The sequence below is a fragment of the Mus musculus genome, chromosome 2 (assembly GCF_000001635.26).
Source record: "Mus musculus strain C57BL/6J chromosome 2, GRCm38.p6 C57BL/6J".
Classification (NCBI taxonomy): Eukaryota; Metazoa; Chordata; class Mammalia; order Rodentia; family Muridae; genus Mus; species Mus musculus.
The window spans coordinates 165,834,271-165,852,163 of NC_000068.7; the positions used below are offsets into that span (position 1 = coordinate 165,834,271).

At 49.6% G+C, this 17,893-nt stretch overlaps 1 protein-coding gene across 52 annotated transcripts in view; it reads right to left on the reverse strand.

Moving 5' to 3' along the window:
• Positions 1 to 17,893, reverse strand: part of Zmynd8 (zinc finger, MYND-type containing 8) — a 114,830-nt gene that overhangs the window by 50,119 nt on the left and 46,818 nt on the right. For 31 of the 52 annotated variants that reach the window (NM_001363020.1, NM_027230.5, NM_001363018.1 and 28 more), the window contains 7 exons: positions 17,730 to 17,878; positions 11,751 to 11,969; positions 8,494 to 8,607; positions 5,728 to 5,820; positions 4,542 to 4,629; positions 3,011 to 3,066; positions 620 to 697 (listed from right to left, as the gene is read on the reverse strand). In NM_001363020.1, the coding sequence (NP_001349949.1) occupies positions 620 to 697; positions 3,011 to 3,066; positions 4,542 to 4,629; positions 5,728 to 5,820; positions 8,494 to 8,607; positions 11,751 to 11,969; positions 17,730 to 17,878 (797 nt within the window). Of the gene's footprint in view, positions 1 to 619; positions 698 to 3,010; positions 3,067 to 4,541; positions 4,630 to 5,727; positions 5,821 to 8,493; positions 8,608 to 11,329; positions 11,970 to 17,729; positions 17,879 to 17,893 lie in introns of those variants that run through there. The other 21 variants (NM_001252584.2, NM_001281926.1, XM_006499390.3 and 18 more) reach the window with 3 other exon arrangements.

A 17,893-nucleotide genomic window follows, 5' to 3' on the forward strand; every position in this document is an offset into this window, starting at 1 on the left:
CTGTGGGTCTCGGCTCCCCTAAGGTCAATGGAAAATATAATTTTACTCTATGATCCATAACGGCAGCAAAATTACAGTTAGGAGATAGCAGCAAAACGTTTTTACGGCTAAAGGAACTGTACCAAAGGCTCACAGCATTGGGAAGGCTGGAAACCATTGCTTAAAACGTACTGGATTTGGTCAACGCCCAACACTGTCGAAGAAGAGTTTACCACATAGCTTTGCACTTCCATAAACCAACGATCTCTCTGGAGAGACAGACAGTCCCCCAGGGATGTGTATCTAGGGTCTTAAAACAGGAACTAACCAGACTTTATTTCAAATGACACAGCAAGCTGCAGCTGCGGTTCTGACACATCCTATGGTCTGCACCCCAATTGTCACAGTCCCCCTCGACAGTCAACCCAGTTACCAGGACACTTAATTCTGGAACAAAACGGTTCCGCCCAAGAGGCCGCCAAAGCCTGCTCAGTTCCCCTCCGCCCTGACTTTTTCAGAACAACTTCCATTAGAGCTTCCCAGTCTCGTCTCGTAAGTCCCCGGAGAGGGTCATCTCGGTGTAGCCACCAAAGGCACCAGAGTTTCCAAAAGTGAAACCAAAGAACGGGATCCAACTTACACAGGGCTCACAGAACCAGTTGTCTCGTTTTTGGCAAGCTGCAAGATAACATTCTGGACAGACTTCGATTTCATTCATCTGTAAAGAGAAAGATACATTAGAGTGTGGGGTCCCCGGGGCCTCCCATCTGGAAGCCCTACTAAGAGTGTGGGGCTCCCGGGGGTCCCCCATCTGGAAGCCCTACTAAATCCCCGACCCCTTTCCGTGCTTGGACTTTCATTTCAAGATCAGATTTTCTTCTTTTAGTTCTTCTTCTGTTTTTTTGGTTTTTGGTTTTTCAAGACAGGGTTTCTCTGTATAGCTCTGGCTGTCCTAGAACTCACTTTGTAGACCAGGCTGGCCTCGAACTCAGAAATCCACCTGCCTCTGCCTCCCGAGTGCTGGGATTAAAGGCGTGCACCACCACGCCCGGCTAGTTCTTCTTTTGTATTACAGGGCAGGCAGAGAGCGGCAGAATCTTGCCAGGTAGCTCAGGCTGGCCTCAAAGTGACCAAGAGAGTCTCCTGCCTCCGCCTCCCAAGTGCTGAGACCATAGGTTCACAACAGTACACACTCAGTTTGCTGACTGACTAATAACAACCAGGACATCAGCCACACCATGGCTGTCCTGCCCACCTTTAAGATGATATTCAAACAGGTGGACAGCACAGCTTAGAACCCACCAATGGTCTCACCTAAAGTCAAAGTTTACCCCGGACAAGCCCAGAGGCTTCAGAAAACAAGCCGCACATGACTCTGGGCCTGCACCACTTCATAGGTGGTCCAGGATGATGCACCACACACACAGAATCCACACAGCAGCTAACTCCACAGACTGAGCCCTACTGAGATATCCTGTGGTATCTACGGTCACGACACCTTAACACAACCAAGCCTACGTCTTCCACGCCTGAGTGTCTATTTACTTCTCACAGTGGGACAAGGTCAGACCACGATCATCTCATTTTAACTGCAGAAAGGGATGAAGCCCTAAAAATTCAAATATCCTACTGAGGGTCCCCTGTGGCAGAGAGAGGTAGGGCAGGGAATTGAACCCGGGCAGTGGATCTCTAAAGCCTGTGTCTCCTCAACATACTTAGCAGCTATTATTTTCCCGGTATTGGCGCTCTCACATTGCTCCTTGCCTCCTGATGCCATGCAGGGCCCATGTATGTAGCAGGTGATCTGCTACATCGTCATTCCTCAGCCCACATCCGTCCGCCTGAGCTAGTGTAACTAGGGACTGAAGTGGGAGGGAGCACTGTACCCCTCCTTCCAAAGGATAAGAGTGAGGGGTGCGTCAAGGCTTGCTGCCAACGCAATACAACCAGAAAGGACAGTGAAATGTTACTGTCTGCTGATCACCTGCAGGAAATACACACAGACGTATACTTTTTAAATTTACATAGATGGGCTGGAGAGGTGGCTCAGAGGTTAAAGGCACCTGATGTTCTTGCAGACAACATGGGTTCAGTTCCCAGCACCCACCTCAGGAAGCTTGAAAGCACAGGTAACTCCATTTCTAAGAGCATGGCCTCTGGTCCCTTCAGGCATCTGGATACTCATGATGGACATAAATACAAAGGTACCCATAAACACAATGAAGGAATGAAGGAATGAATGAATGAGCGAGTAAATGAATGAGTGAATGAATCTTTTACAAAGATAGGCCCTTCCTGTGCTGAAAGAACACACAGTTTCACACACTTGCACCCAGGTAGGTGTCCACACTGACATAGCTATCCTGGAAGCAGTCAGAAAATTGCCACCAACTAGTAGAAAGGCCCCATCTCTTGACATCATTGACATGCTGTTATCTGGGAATTTCATGCCTGAGAACCACACAATCAAGTTAGATGAGGGGGGGTGGAAACCCACCACGGCCGAGCAATGTGGCAGGAATGGTGGCATAGTGGTTACACCTCTACTCCCGGCACTACAGAGGCAGAGGCCAGCCCAACCTATGCAGCAAGTTCAAGGCTAGTCAGGATGTATAATGAGACCCCATTGAAAGAAAGAAAGAAAGAAAGAAAGAAAGAAAGAAGGGAGGGAGGGAGGGAGGGAGGGAGGGAGGGAGGGAGGGAGGGAGGGAGGGAAAGAGGAAAAAGGAGGAAGGGCTGGAGCCTTCCTTTGTGAATGATGTCATCGGCTACCTAACTCAATCCCAACTGTAGACGCCAAGGTCACACCAGACAAACTGACAAAGACTGGATTCCCTGCACAATTTCCTAAAGATTATTCCCATCTTCACTGCTGAACTAAGGGGCTCCTCCTGTAACACTGGGGTTCCCTCTTTCCTGCTCTGATGTTGCTTGAAGAGACATGATGCCATGCATGATACAGTGCACACAAAAGTCACTGCAGCCACCCACTGGGGTGCCCTGCCTCTAGGAGAGCCCCCAAACCGCGTACCTCGTGCTCACAGATTTTGATGACGACTTTTGCTATTTGCGTCAACTTGTGATTTCCTAAGGGAATAAGAAAAGAGGATTACTTCACAGGCAACCAGTAACCAGGAAACAGCCTGCCTCAGGGTTACACACTCACATTAGCGATATTTTAATTTGTTCCCCTCCCCGTAAGATTCACCATTTAAAGGCTGAAACTTATCTATCAAGGACCAAGCTTTGCCAGCATCTTGCAACTGAGTAGCTGGTGTGGAATTCCGTAGATAAATTACCTCAAGTACTCTGACATTCTAAAGGCTAGAATTAGCAGAAAGCCTTTACTTAACCCTGTAATTTCAGTACACCATGGCCAGGAAGGATGGCTGGTGCCTCCCTAAGATTCCACCTGAAACTATAGAAAAACAGGTGAGATGGTTCTCATTTACTTAATGACTATTGAGTCAAAATCCAGAGTCCCTGCCTCTACCAGAACTCTTAGCTAACGAGCTGGGCATCAGGCAAAGATGTGACGCCGAGCCTCTCTCCCCTGCACCAATGCAGAGAGATCAGGATGGCCAAAGGGCTATGGTCTATCTGATCCTGATAGCCATTTTCAGAAGCTGTCAATTTGTTGGGCTGAGGAGATGGTCTCATCAGTATAGTGCTAGCCTTGAAAGGCTAAGGACTCAATGGCCAGTCACTCTAGCCTAACAGGCCAGCTCCAAGCCTGAGCGACACGGTCCCACAAGACAACCAGAGACCAAGGTGGAGGGTTTCTGAGGTTGACCTCAAGCCTCACACACACATACAGGCGTGTGCACACACACACAGGTGCATGCCCCCTCCCCTGGCAGGCACATACAGGAATGTGCACTCATTGAGTATGCATGTATCCATACCTACACATAACACATTGCCATGGCAAGTAAACAAACAATGCACAGGAAGGGGCCTTTAACGGTGGCCTCCGCAGACCTGCAGGGATCTCCCATCCTCCATCCAGCCCACACCACACTGGCCATCCTGGCTGGAGTTAAGTGTTGTGTTCCTCCACCTGAGCCCATTTCCATTTGTATGACGTAATAAACAACTCTCCATCAGGTGTGTCCCCTCAGTTCACTCTCTAAGTGTTTTTCGGCAGAGCCTGCAGCTCACTCATCCAAGAGCATTGGACACTTCCCTGCCTCTACATTGTCTGGGGTGACAGACGGGTGCCGTGACTCCTAGGTTTTTTACACAGGCTTGGTTAAGGGCAACTCAGCTCTTCCCAGCCACCTAAGCCTGATTTTATTATTAAGGCTCTTTTCAACTATATGTACGGGAGAGACGAAATGAAGCGGCAGAGGACAGAAGAGCTGGATCAGCCCCAGGGAATCTTGGAGTTACAGGCAGTTCTGAAAGGCCCAACATGGGTCCTGGGAAACCAATCCCGTATTGTCTGGAAGAGCGGCAGGTGCTGCCATGGCAGGACCCATCAAACCTGCATCTTAGCAAAAGGCAGGAGATGGCCGGGCTAGCGGCACACCCTCCGCCTTGGGAACCTCCGGGCCACTCACCCCCATTATAAATAATGCAGTTGTGCAGGATCCACTTGGCATCGGCCAGGAAGGCTTCTGTGCAGCCGTACATCTTCTTTTTTGCATTCTGGGAGGAGAAGCCAGAGAACATTATGACCGTCGAAGTCTATACAGGCGGCAGTGCTAACACCTGGGTCCCCGCGCCTTTCATAGCCATCTGCCGAATTAATCGGCGCTCTCGGACTCGTCTCCCAGGATGCTATTAGGTTCAAGATCTATAGCCCTATAAAAGGCGCCCAGAGTCATCACAGGGATTTGAGCATTCTCATTTTGAAAACGCTGTCATCCATTCAGCAACCTCATCCAATCAAGGGCACCATCTCGTACAGTGGGATATCACACGTACCTCACAAAAGCCAGTGAGGTTTGACAGGAGAAACTGAGGTGGGAGACTGTGAAGACACCCCCTCCTTCCCCAGCCTGAAGCTAGGATCCTGCCCCGCTGTTTATTTAATGCCTTCTATTTCCTGCATATCAAAAAGTCTGGGCAATTTTCCAAAGTCGATGTGATCTACTGCTTTTGGGGTGGGAGGTGGGGGGTGGGGGATGGGGGTGGGGGTTAGCAATGCAGACATTATGCCATTGTGTCCCCTCTTTATGGAGGCTTTTGTTTTCTTCCCTGAACAGGCCAGGCCAGTCCCAGCCCCTCACAGATGTATTTCCAACACATACTTAGCTCCTACATTGGGAAATCTGCACAAAAAGATGTGCTCAATCGAAGTCTTTAAAGTGTGATTTTTCACTCCAGAATTTTAGCACAGACTCTTAAAACCACCTAAGGGCATTCAAGAAACAGCCTGATGGGCAGGTCTGAGAAGCCCCTTTCCTGCTCATCTGAAGGTTTCCAAACATGTCATCTTCTCGACCTCCTTCCTCATGATCTCATTCTCACCTCAGGAGGAAGTTAAGATGCCAATCAATCAAATCACTAATTCTCAAAAGCGAGGCTATCCCTCAAGAACACCGCTTAGGATTTCAACATCCCCTGAGACGCCACCCCGACCGGGAGAAGGTCACAGAGAAAGGGCATGGAAGACGGAAAGCTCTATCTGACGATGTCCAGATTAATCCACTTGGAGTTAGGGCAGGGAGAAGGAACGGGAGAGCCTGAGCTATCTCAACACCTGTGCTACTACTATGGCCAGGCTCGGTGGTAGAGGCCAACCTTTTCCAATGTACAAAGGTCCATGGGGTGGAAAATATATTCTGCATAGTCAGGGTGTTGCTCCAATGGAACAGGCTTCTGGAATGCATCCGTCTGTAAGAGAGAGACACACACAGGCAAAAAGCCATCACTACCCTGAAGACCAGGCATGGGCAGCAGAGGATGCTGAGAAGCAGACATGTTCATGGTCCAGAGATAACCACACAGGACGACCTCGAGATGCTCAAGCCTCTGCCTTCTTCCATTAAGACAAACAATTACCACACTGCTGACCACTCTGGACCTCTAAAGGACGGTGACCGTGTACCAACTGACTGGAGGGGAAAATGATGCTGATAAGGTAACTCAAAACACTTTCCCAAAGTGTGAGCACTGGGTGTGAAATCCACGGCGTGAGATTCTGTTCCTCCCTCAAGAAGCCAGGCTCACTGAATTTTGATCTTGATCCACTTGAGGCATCAGCTCAAGGGGCAACTACTGGTTGGTGTGGGTGGCAGGTATTTACTCTTTAATTTTAAAATGCTAGAAGGAGGTGCTGGATGGGCATGGCGGCACACGCCTTTAACCCCAGCACTCAGGAAGCAGAGGCAGGTAGAACCTAATTCAAGGCCAGCCTGATCTACAGGGCTAGTTCCAGGACAGCCAGGGCTTCACGAAGAAGCCCTGCATTGGGATAGATGGATGGATGGATGGAAGAAAGAGATCCTAGATAGATAGCTCGGTGGTTAAGCTTACTTGCTCCTTCACCAGAGGACTCGAATTTGGTTCTCAGCATCCACACTGGGTAACTCACAACCATCTGCAAGTATAGCTCCAGGGAATGTGGTGCCCTTGTCTGGCTGCTTGCATGAGTGTGCGTGCATGTGCATGCGTGTGCGAGTGTGTGTGTGTGTGTGTGTGTCTGGGCATCCAGCACCCACAGAGTGGATTCTAAGCACCTGTAACTCTAGTTCCAGAGGCGTCAATGCTCCTCTGAGCTCTTAGAGCACCAGGCAAGCACATGGTACATGCACAGGCAAATCACCCACGCACATAAAAAAATAAATCTCTTTCAAATATATCATGCATAAAGAATGAATGCCTTCAGCTTTTCTTTTAGGTCTAGAATCCTACCAAGTCAGACTGGGAGGCGGGGCATGGCAGTGCCTTTGGTCTCCGCACTCAGAGGAGGTAGAAGCAGATTCCTCTCTGTGAGTTCAGGGACAGTGTGGTCTACAGAGCAAGTTCCAGGACAGCCAGGGCTACACAGAGAAACCCTGTTTTGTTGCTCCTTGTACCACATTCTAGCTATATACTTTACTCGCAATGACTGGGATTCAAGAGAAAAATAGTTTCCTGGTTTAACAAGAGCCAACTGGAAGGAGCTGAATTTTTTTTTTCCCTTGTGTAACAACAGATTTCAGAATACATCTCAAAGTCAAAGCCTGCTTTTGGTTTTGCTTTTATTTTCTGCATTATCACATTTATCTCTTTAGTGTATGTGTAGGGGTGCAAGCATGTGAGGGGGTGAGGGTGGGGGTACAGGCATGTTAGGGTGTAGGGATGCAGGCATGTGAGGGTGTAGGGATGCAGGCATGTGAGGGGGTGGAGGTACAGGAATTTGGGGGTGGGGGAGTTACAGGCATGTGATGGTGTGGGTGTAGGGATGCAGGCATATGAAGGTCTAAGTGTGGGAGCGCAGGCATGTGAGGGTGTGGAGGCCAGGGGCCTGGGGATCAGTCTGATCAGCCGACTTTTCGGCAAGCATGTTATCTCCTGGGACATGTTGCTGGCCATACTTCTGTGCTTTTGTAGTAGCTTTAAAGGCTGAGCCCCAACAGCAGCACTGAGAGCCTCGGTGACCTCTTTCCTTAAACCATAGGGTGACTGTGTGCACACAGAAGAGGGAGCCCCACCCAAAATGTTCCTTGAATTCATCTGTAGGAAAAATGACTAAGTAATGAATTATGTCTTTAAGCAATGTGTGTGTGTGTGTGTGTGTGTGTGTGTGTGTGTGTGTGTGTAGCCGGCTCCTCTGCCAGTGCCTAGCCACGTGACCATGGCTAAACCAAAACCTGTCAAGGAGATCAAGGTAGCCTTGAACTCTGCCTCCCTCGTGCCGGGATTATAGGCATGTACCTACCACCAAGCCTGGGTTTAAATATTCCGTTTTCAAACATGACATGTCTTGGGGCTGGAGATAAGAAGAGCTCAAGAAGAGAACACTCACCTAGTGTTCACAGGGCCCTAGGTTCCATACCAGTACCACAAGAAACAGTTTTCAAAAAGCATTTTTCTGACACTTTCCCAAAACGATTAAACGTACCAAACACAGCAGTGCTGGCATGGTGGAGCCTCTCAGGAGGGCACTGCTGTGAGGCACATCCCTTGACAGGCAAATATGGCAGGCAGCCCACCTTCCTTCCTACACAGATCTCAAGCCCCATCCCCGTAACAACAGTCTCACCCACAGAGAGCTCCCTGCCTCAGTCTTAACTAACTTGGGCTGCCGCTCTGTTCTCACAGAATTTCACACAGGCCCCAAGGAAGAGCACGGAGTCCCTCCTCCAATGGTGGGGTTTGGACCTCGTTGGGTCTGATCGCACTTGTCTTCGGAATCTCGACACCCCACCCACACCTCACTCCCACCGTCTCCCCACTAGACTGTTTCAGTTCGGACTATCATATCTCCTGTCTGTACATGCAGGAAGGGCCCCAAGAGCGTGTCTGTGTGCCACGAGGGAACCTGTAGGTCATCCGGCTCCCAGCAGGGAACAGGCCTCTTACCCCTGGCTGCTTCATTTTCTGAATGGCAAACTTGAGCAGGTAGGACAGTTGTTCAATGGTCAGCATGGTCATGGCTTTGCTCTGCGTCTCGATGCATTCTGCTACTGTAATCTTCTACAAGTCAAAAAACCACACACACACAGGGCCGTTAGGGGAAAGACACATTACCGCCAGTTAGTCTCCTTCTATCTCTGCACTCACAGGTAAGAGTCATTCCCACCTACACGGGAAGAAAGGACTCCAAACCACAAGACCAACGCGTATGAGATCTGTGGGCAAAGACTTCAGTCATCAATCCACACATACACTGTGCCGGGAGGTGACACAGGCCGATGAAGGCATCGTGGTTGGAGCTGGGACCTGGGACCGTGCAGGACCACAACCCTTGGGTCTTAAGAACTGAGTGTGAGTCAGGCGGAGGTGGCGCACACCTTTGATCCCAGAATTTGGGAGGCAGAGGCAGGAGGATCTCTGTGAGTTCGAGGCTAGCCTGGTCTACCAGGTGAGTTCCAAGACAGTCAGGGAGAAACCCTGACTCAGGCAAAGAGAAACCCTGTCTCAGAAAACAACAAAAACTGAACCAGCAAACCAGTGGATGGAGTGGGCCTGTGAGCTCGACAACCATCCACAACTTCCTGGGCCCTGGGCTATGGCTGAGGAGTCCGGCACAGCCATTCTCAAAAATGTGGCTGGCACAGAGGGCTGGGAAGAATTAGAGGAGGGGATCAGCCAACAAGAACACAACTCCACTGGTCCACGCCCAAGGACGCTCTGCAAGAGGAAACCTCTCCCTTTTCCTTTCCTTGTTATAAAACCTGTCACTAGGCTGGCCCAGGCTGGCCTGGAACTCTCGGAGAACCACTTCCTCTGCCTCCCTAGTGTCAAGGCTAAAGGTGTGCGCCTCCATATCCAGTTGCCCTTTTCTTCCCTTTTCCATCCCTTACCTTTTTTCTTCACCTTTCCCTTCCTTCCTCTCTTCTCTTTGGAGACAGACTCTATTGTAGCCCAGGCTGGCCTCAAACTCCCAATGCCCCTGACTCAGCCTCCACAGTGAGTTTACCAATGTGTGCCATCACACCAGGCTCAAAATCTTCATTTCATAAGAGACATCCTTATCAAAGGGAAGACCCAGATAATCAACTGTAGCCAGACTGCTTTGAAAGCACCCCCACACCCACCGTACCAGATCTCGGGGACTCTGAGGTTTATGTGGCAACAAACGAAAAAAATAGCAAATCCTAAGGTGTAGAGGACTCTTCCGGTCGGGCTATGAAGGAGAGATGCAACATTTTCTCCATTAATTTGGAATCAGTTTCCATCTGTCACATCTCCGGGGCCTTCCAACAAGCTCCCACTGTGGTTGGTTGTCAAGAGAAGGACCACAAAGAGTCACTCAAAAATCTGACAAGAGTGCAGAGCACACTATCAGACTCCATTTCGTCTTCTCGGCTGTCTTTACAACTCACCCGAGGGAAAAACTGAGGGCCCTGAATCTGAACACACAGCAAGTACACCTGCTTGCTTGAATGCAGTGTCTTTCAGCATGCCACAGATCCTGAGTCACCTGCCCGCCTGTCGCTCCACCTCCTACCTCTACTCCTCTTTCTCTCTGGCCGGGACCGGTCAACAGAACAAAAAAGTGTCCCCGGTCAACTTTTTAACAGGGAAATTCATGAGCAGCACTAACCAAGGAGCCCAAAGGCCAATTAGCTGGAGGATCCTGGGAAATATCTCTTAATACAAGAGAAGTATAGAGATGTGCCGTTCTCTTAGGGAAAACATTGCCTATCCACACAGGATACCTGAGCCCTCCGGCAGCAGCCGTGGGGACAGAAAGGAGCCATGATTGTGCTGGTGAGAGACACAAGCTTGGCTCTGAACCAAGTGGCTGGCCCTTCCCCTACAGGCTGCTTCCCACATAGAAGGGTCACAAACTCTGGGGTCTCAGACACCTCCCTCTACAACCGTCACTTGTAGAGAAGGCTGGAGAACCCACAACACTCTGGGGAAGCAAACCCAGCTCTGAACAGAGTGGGAAGTCTGTCAATATAGTGCAAGTCTGTCTGGAGCAAGCCCAGCAGGGCCAGCAGCTAGCTTTGCCATGACAGAGGCAGAAGACCCCTTAGACATCACCATCATTTGTTTTAAAGTCTAATTTCTTTTCGAGAATTTCATTTTTCTCCTTTCCCCACCCAAAAGCGGCATCGTGGACATCTTCCTATATTGAGATCCACCGCTCCCCCCCACCACCCTGCACGCATGCACACACATACATGCACGCACACACACACATCTGGGTGGCGCTTCCCTCTCACACAGGAAGCTCCCTCACGATCTAATCCAGTGCCCGCCGGAATCCCAGAGATGTTCTACATGAAGTGACGTGTGTGAGCGACACTCTGGTTTTCAGCAGAGAACGTCACAGTGGGAGACACGCAGACTCAAGAGCTCGAGCAGTCGGCTCACTGATGGTTGAGCTGCTGAGGAGACTCGGGATGCCTCACACAGAGGCAGCCCTGAACCTGCCACTTTCTCTGCCCAGATGTCCTGCCCTTCGGATCCTCCTTAAACCTCAGTGTGTCCTTCCCAGGCCTGGACTCTTAAAGTGGGGGAGACATCGCACCTCAATTTCCTCTTCCCGTCTTCCGTCCCCACTTTCCTACTTTTCTTCTACTTTCTGCTATAAGAAACTTTCAGATTCTGTCCGTCTTTGCCCAAAATAACAATAAATAATAAGAAAAGGTTATCCACTCTGTCCAATGTGTTGTTGAATCCCCGGTACCTAACAGGCACTGGAGAAATGCAGGTCGCATGATAGAAAACGTGAGCCGGTCACCTCGTGGAACACACACTACAGCGGTCTTCCCAGCAGGCTACTGGCGAGGAGTCAAGGCCGAAGAATGGGAGGAAACACAGCGCGGGATCTTTTCAAAAGGCGTCAACCATTACAGATCTACAAGGTCCCTTCCAAGGCACTCACGGCAGAAGCAGCAGACGCACAACGCGGCAGGTCTCAAAGCGCTCGCTCCCAAGGCTCGGGGACAGGCAAGGCGACATGTCTTTCCAAGAGCTGCCCCACTGCAGCCAGCGCAGAGGCGGGTCCCCAGAGGGGGCGGCCAGGGTAGAGCAGGCAGGAGGCAAGACATTTCTCTTTCCCTCTATTTGGATTATTTTGAAATTTTTTAAAAAATAAAAAGGAAGAAAAGAGAAAGGAGAGGAATTGAGGCAGGTAATGAATTCATTCATCGGGAACTAACCTCACATTCAGGACAAAACCAGTCCCCCTCTGGCTCCGATGTCAGTCTCAGACACTTAGCGTGATAAACCCGGGGACAGAGCTCACAGCAAAGGACTTGTCCTTCCCGGTGACAAACCCAGCAATAGAAGTCATTCCGTCCGTCCTGCGGTACAACATCAACAGGGTCTGTGGTGAGTGGCTGCTTCATATAGTAAAACGGACCATGTCTTAGCTCTGACTGAAATGTAGGCAAGAAAGACAGGTGGGGTTTCAAAACACAGGTGGTTTCTGAGCAGTCATTTGCACAAGTACATCAAGAACACACACCGACAACATCACACCCCTCACAACCCCGCTACACAGCCAGGCCATTTCCACCTCCCAACTCAACACAGCAGTGGCTGGTCCACAGCTATGCAGCCACTTGCCTCTACGTTAAAAGGCCAGGCACTGAAAGCCAGCACCTGAGAGTTAGTGGCTAGGCAGCCTGAGTGCACACTTTAAATCCCTCCCATCCATTAAGCAGCTATGTGACCTGTACCATGTCTCTCTCTACCTCCCCGCCTCAATTTTCTCATCTGTAAAATGGAGCTGAGAGTCCCAACACGTTGGTATTAAATGGCAACACAGCCACTCACTACTCTCAAAAACTGTGAATGGTCCACCCAATTTGCATTAGCCCAAATTTACAGAGCCCACACAGGTTTGGCAATCTGCTCTGGTGAGCTTTAAATAGTAGTATTTGGAGGGTAAAAACAATTAGATTTGGCTGGCACAAGATTATCCTCCGTTTGCTTAAGTCTGTCTCCAAGGTAGAAAATATCTCGAATAGGCTCCCCCAAAGCCCTGATCCTCGAACAGGGTGCTCCTATCCACCAGGAAGCCTGGCCACTGCATCAGAACCAACAACGACATACAGAAGAAAGGGCCAGCCAGTTCCTGGGAACCAGACATCTTCCTGTATGGGCAGCATCAGGAAGCCTCTAGACATGTGACAGCGTGGCAGAGCCAAACACGCCTGGGAAGTCCACCCTGAGTTGTCCAGTGGTGACTGTCAACGGGCCTAGGGAGAGCTCTGTAATCTTCAGAAATCACAAGGAAACAAGATGCCTTCCAAAGAACCAAGGAGCCTGTGCAGGGGTCACATTTACACGACACAAGCCCCCTGCCAATAAACCACCATTTCTTCCAGCAAGACCTCATACTAGCTACACACAGCACAAATCCTGATAATATGGGTAAGCAAAGAGGACCGTGCTTGTAATCCCAGGGCCTGGGAACCAAGGCAGAGAGACTGGGAGATGCCAGCCTCAGAGAATGACAGGAGGCCACAGCAGGTAAAGGCCAGCCTAAGTAACCCCATGGAAAGGAAGGAGAGAAGCCCAACATTCATTCATTCATTCATTCATTCATACACACGCACAACACACTCTCACATACACTCTCTTCCCCCATTACATACACACACACCCTCTGTGTCTCGCATACCACCAACTCTTACACATACTTTGTTTTTAATTTTAAAAAAGTGTGTGTTGTGTGTGTGTGTGTGTGTGTGTGTGTGTGTGTGTGCACGTGTATGTGTGTAATGAACAGGGTTTCCCAGGACATTCTCTAAGTGACTCTACTTACACAGACATGCTTCAACATTTTAAAAACTGACCTAATATGAAAACGACTGTAACATTTTGTTGACTGAAAATCTGACTTCCATTAGGACCAGGCTCCTGAGTTCGTGTCTACTGCTGCTTTTTGCCCTCAGGACCGGGGACTGAGCCCAGGACAAACGCTAAGGAAAGGCTTAACCAGAGAGCCAGGCCGCATGTCTGTATTAGAATGGCCAGAGCCTGAAGGACGAATCACCAGGAGGGGTTTGGGAGACTGGTCTGCTCCATTTCCAGGAAGGAATATCCTTGTTGGGAATAGTCTCTAAACGGTACATTGTTTTTCAATGTACCGTACCGCACAAGTTTGAGGCAACCTTATAATTTAACAACACCCATCTCACTAACAAAAGAGTCAGGCCAAAACTCAGGGATCAAATAGCCCAACCTGACACCGCAGCCCAACTGGGAATTTCTGATACTGCTTTTATTTCTTTGATGGCCCAGAAGTTTCCCCCCAAGGCTCCATCTCTGCCTCACCCCAAGTGGGTGTCTTCAGGACCAAAGGGACAACCAGGTGACTCTGTTCTCTTCAGGGACCTTCCACTCCAGGAACTTCAGTGACCACAGAGGACGGCAGCCCTGTCAATCACATATTTCCCTTATGGCCTCTGTTTTCCTACTCCACAAAAAGAACCTGATAACAAATGTGGAGGTTTTTAAAGGCAAAGCCAACCAGCTCAGGTAAAATGGATTCTGAATGCCCTCTCCCACGTGTCTCAAGTATGTGAGCGGCCCTACAGCGAGGCAGACAGGCTGCAGCCCGTGCGTGCGACAAGGGGATAATTGCAGGTTACAGAGTAAATGTTTTTATTCCCTGGCTCCTGCCCCAGGTCAGCTTAACAAGAAAATGGAAAAGACCTATCCACTCACTCCAGGGATGTTTTCATCAGCACTGGAGCCGGCAGACGTTTGCAATTCAGGATTTCTGTGAGAATAATAAGTGAAGGGCTGGAGAGATGGCTCACTGGTTAAGAGCCCTGACTACGCTTTCAGAGGGCCTGGGTTCAGTTCCCAGTACCCACAGCTCACAATTTTTAATTCTAGTTCATCCAGGGGATCCCACACCTTCTGGTCTCTGTGGGCACTACACTGCATACAAATGGAGCATAAACGTGCATGCACACAGTCACACAGTTTCCAACACCTACACAGCAACCTTGTGTAACTCCAATTCCACCAAATCTGGCCTCCAAGGGCTCTCTGCATGCACACGACATACAGAAACTCATGCAAGCAAACACACATAATGTAACTTAAAAAAAAGAATAAATCCCCTTTTTAAAATGCTGGTATGGTGGCACACACCTCTAATCCTAGCATTTGAGACAGAGGCTGGATCTCTGTGAACATGAAGTCAGCCTGGTCTACATAATACGTTCCAAGCCAGCCAGGGTCATACAGTGAGTCTATCTCAGAATGCATTAACTATTTGTGATCCCCCTTGATAGAGTGCATGAGAACCGTCCCTTTCTGCAAATGTCATATACTAGAAATAACCAAGGGGCAAGACTCTCTCGCCTTTGCCTAGTGAGGCTAATCTACCTGTCAATCAACCTTAGACAGTGCTTAGCCAAAGCCCTCTTGACGATCTAACTGAAGCTCTAAGAGAAAGCCACTAACCCGCTCACACAGTGAGTGTCCCAGATGCTAGGAGTGAGGTCATGTGACCTGGTAGAGCTGGCCGCCTTCCAGGTCTTCTGCAATGGCTGCTCAGAGCAGGTCCCCAGAGGCAAGCTCAGGCCCTGTGTCTCTTCAACCTCACCCTGCTGTCCCCATGCCCTAAATGTTTTCTGAAGCCATGGCATCCCACCCTCTGTCAAACCCCAAGCAACAGCTATGCAGGGGAACACTGACATTTATCTGAGACCATCAGTAAGACAGGTGACTGACACGGAGTGATGGCTTACAGGCAACCGTCATGAGCAGGAGGCTGACATGTTACTGAAATGGGTGAGTTTAGAGACTGGTCAAGATCACTGACTGCTTTTGCTATTTGTTTGTATAAGACTAGGCCTTGCTAGGTAGGTAGCCCAGGCTAGCCACTAACTCACTGTGAAGCCTAGGCTGGCCTCTAATTTATGGAGCCTTGAACTCTGATACTCTAGCCTCAGCTTCCCAAGTATTGGGACGGGAGGTGTAGACAGTCACAACCTCGCTCAGAAACTCCTTTAACATAAGGTTACATATGGGAAGAAAGAGAACAGAAAGACAGCCAGTTCTCAGATGCTCCTGGACATGCACGTGTGAGCTCACATCCCTGTGGAGGTCAGAGGAGACAATGACAATCTCAGGTCATCCTTAGGAGGGCCCTCCACGTCCTCTGAGACAGGCTTTCACTGGCCTGGAACTCACTCCGTAGGCTAGCCTGGCTGACCAGTGAGCCCCTGGAAACCTCCTGTGGCCGGCCACCTCCCCAGGGCTGGCAATGCAAGTAGACACTTTGAGCATTGTCACATAGGTACAAGGGTTTCTTAAACTCAGGTCAGGCCCTCATACTTGCAAAGCAATCGCTTCACAAACAGAGCCACACCCACAGCAGTGTGTTTCTTTTTGAGTCTTTCTTTCTTTGTTTTGGTTTTTCCAGACAGGGTTTTTCTGTGTAGCCCTGGCTGTTCTGGAACTCACTTTGTAGACCAGGCTGGCCTCGAACTCAGAAATCCTCCTGCCTCTGCCTCCCAAGTGCTAGGATTAAAGGCATGCGCCACCACTGCCCGGAGTCTTTCATTCTTACTAGCTAGGATGGCCCCCAGGTGGTAGGGGCCAGATGTCAACAGCAAGACGAGCAAAGCTAACCCCACTTGCCCTGAGACCCTGAGGAGGCAACACCTCTGTGCTTCCCTTTACCAGAAACAGTTTCTACCCCTCCCAAACGACTAGATCTGTGCCATCTAACAGGAGACCACAGTCATCCATTTAACTTTAAATTAGATGAAATGAAAAACCTGGTTCCTGGGGGCTGGCGAGATGGCTCAGTGGGTAAGAGCACTGACTGCTCTTCCCAAGGTCCTGAGTTCAAATCCCAGCAACCATATGGAGGCTCACAACTGCCTGTAATGAGATCTGACGCCCTCTTCTGGAGCGTCTGAAGTACAGCTACAGTGTACTTACATATAATAATAAATAGATCCTATAAAGAAATAAAAAAGAAAAAGAAAAACCCAGTTCCAAGTGATTCTCACCCAAGAAAGCCATGCATGGCTGTGACTACCACGCCAGACAGTGTGGATCTATAATGCTTTTTCAGAGACTGGGGGATTTGATTGTGTGCAGAGGCTAAGATTACTAAAGCCAGAGTCCAAGGCCACCCAGAGTTATACATGAGTCTCTGACTCAAAAGGAAAAGATTGCTACAGCCCAGCTTCCTTTCCAAATTCTGTCAACGTTGTTTGCATCATCCTATATGAATGGCACTCAGTTAACGCTCACAACAGCCCTGTGGACCGGATGGTACCACAATCCTCATCTTGTGAATGAGAAAGCTCACGGCACACAAGAGGTTAACATGCCCAAAGCCAGAGCCAAGACGGAGCTGGCTACTCACTATATAATTTCAAGAATGAAAACAGATTTGTGTTCAGAAACATATACGCGAGGCGGTAGGCATTTAACCACTGTGAGGCCTCTGCCCATAAAAGCAGCAACCTCGCTTCAATCAACGCTTGCTCCCTAGAGCTCACTCAGGCACTTGATAAAAGCTCAGAATAGATGAAGGAACCGTCACCAAAAACGAGGCCCAAACTCACAGTCACACAGAGAACAGACATCCTCCCCAGTCCATCTACGGGTCCCTAGTCAGCTCACATCCGAAGACTACCTAGCCTGCATCAGAGAGTGTAAAGCTAGAATATTCTTTAGGGGGGGGGAAATCCTTTTCCATATTTCTGACAGCAGCATCGGCTGCCAGGTAGGTGGGTCTGTGTGCGGAGAGAAGAAACAGTGGCCCATGACCAAAGCTGGACTCAGATGGTTTCTTTCCCCATTGACCTTCATTTTACAGATGAGAAAATGGTCTCAGCCACACAATTCCCACCCCCTCAGGCAGCTGTCTTAGCCCAGAGGAGAAGAAAACCCTGAGACCACCAAAAACTAACCCAAAGACTATCCCACCACCACCCCCGGTATCTGGCATATAGCTCTGTCCTCTGTCCTCAAAATAGATCTAAAACCCCACTGAACACGTTTGCACAGGCCCCTTCTGAACTGCCCTTTATGTAAATGGCAGCGAGTGCCAGGCAGCCTCCTACAGCAAAGCCAAGAACCCAAGCTGCATCACTGCCGCCTGGCCCCCATCCCACCACCGGTACAGAGGCCGCTCACAGCGGCTCCTTTACCTGTTCCTTATTGCTACTGTTGAGTAAGCCGGGTTTCTTTTTCTTTTTAATGGGGCTCGTGGATGAGTCTTGGGGCGAATGGCCATTGGAGGAATGTGGAGGGCTGGGGAACCTCCGTTTCGGGGCCGTTTTCTCTGTAGAGACAGGATCTGAAAGAGACACAG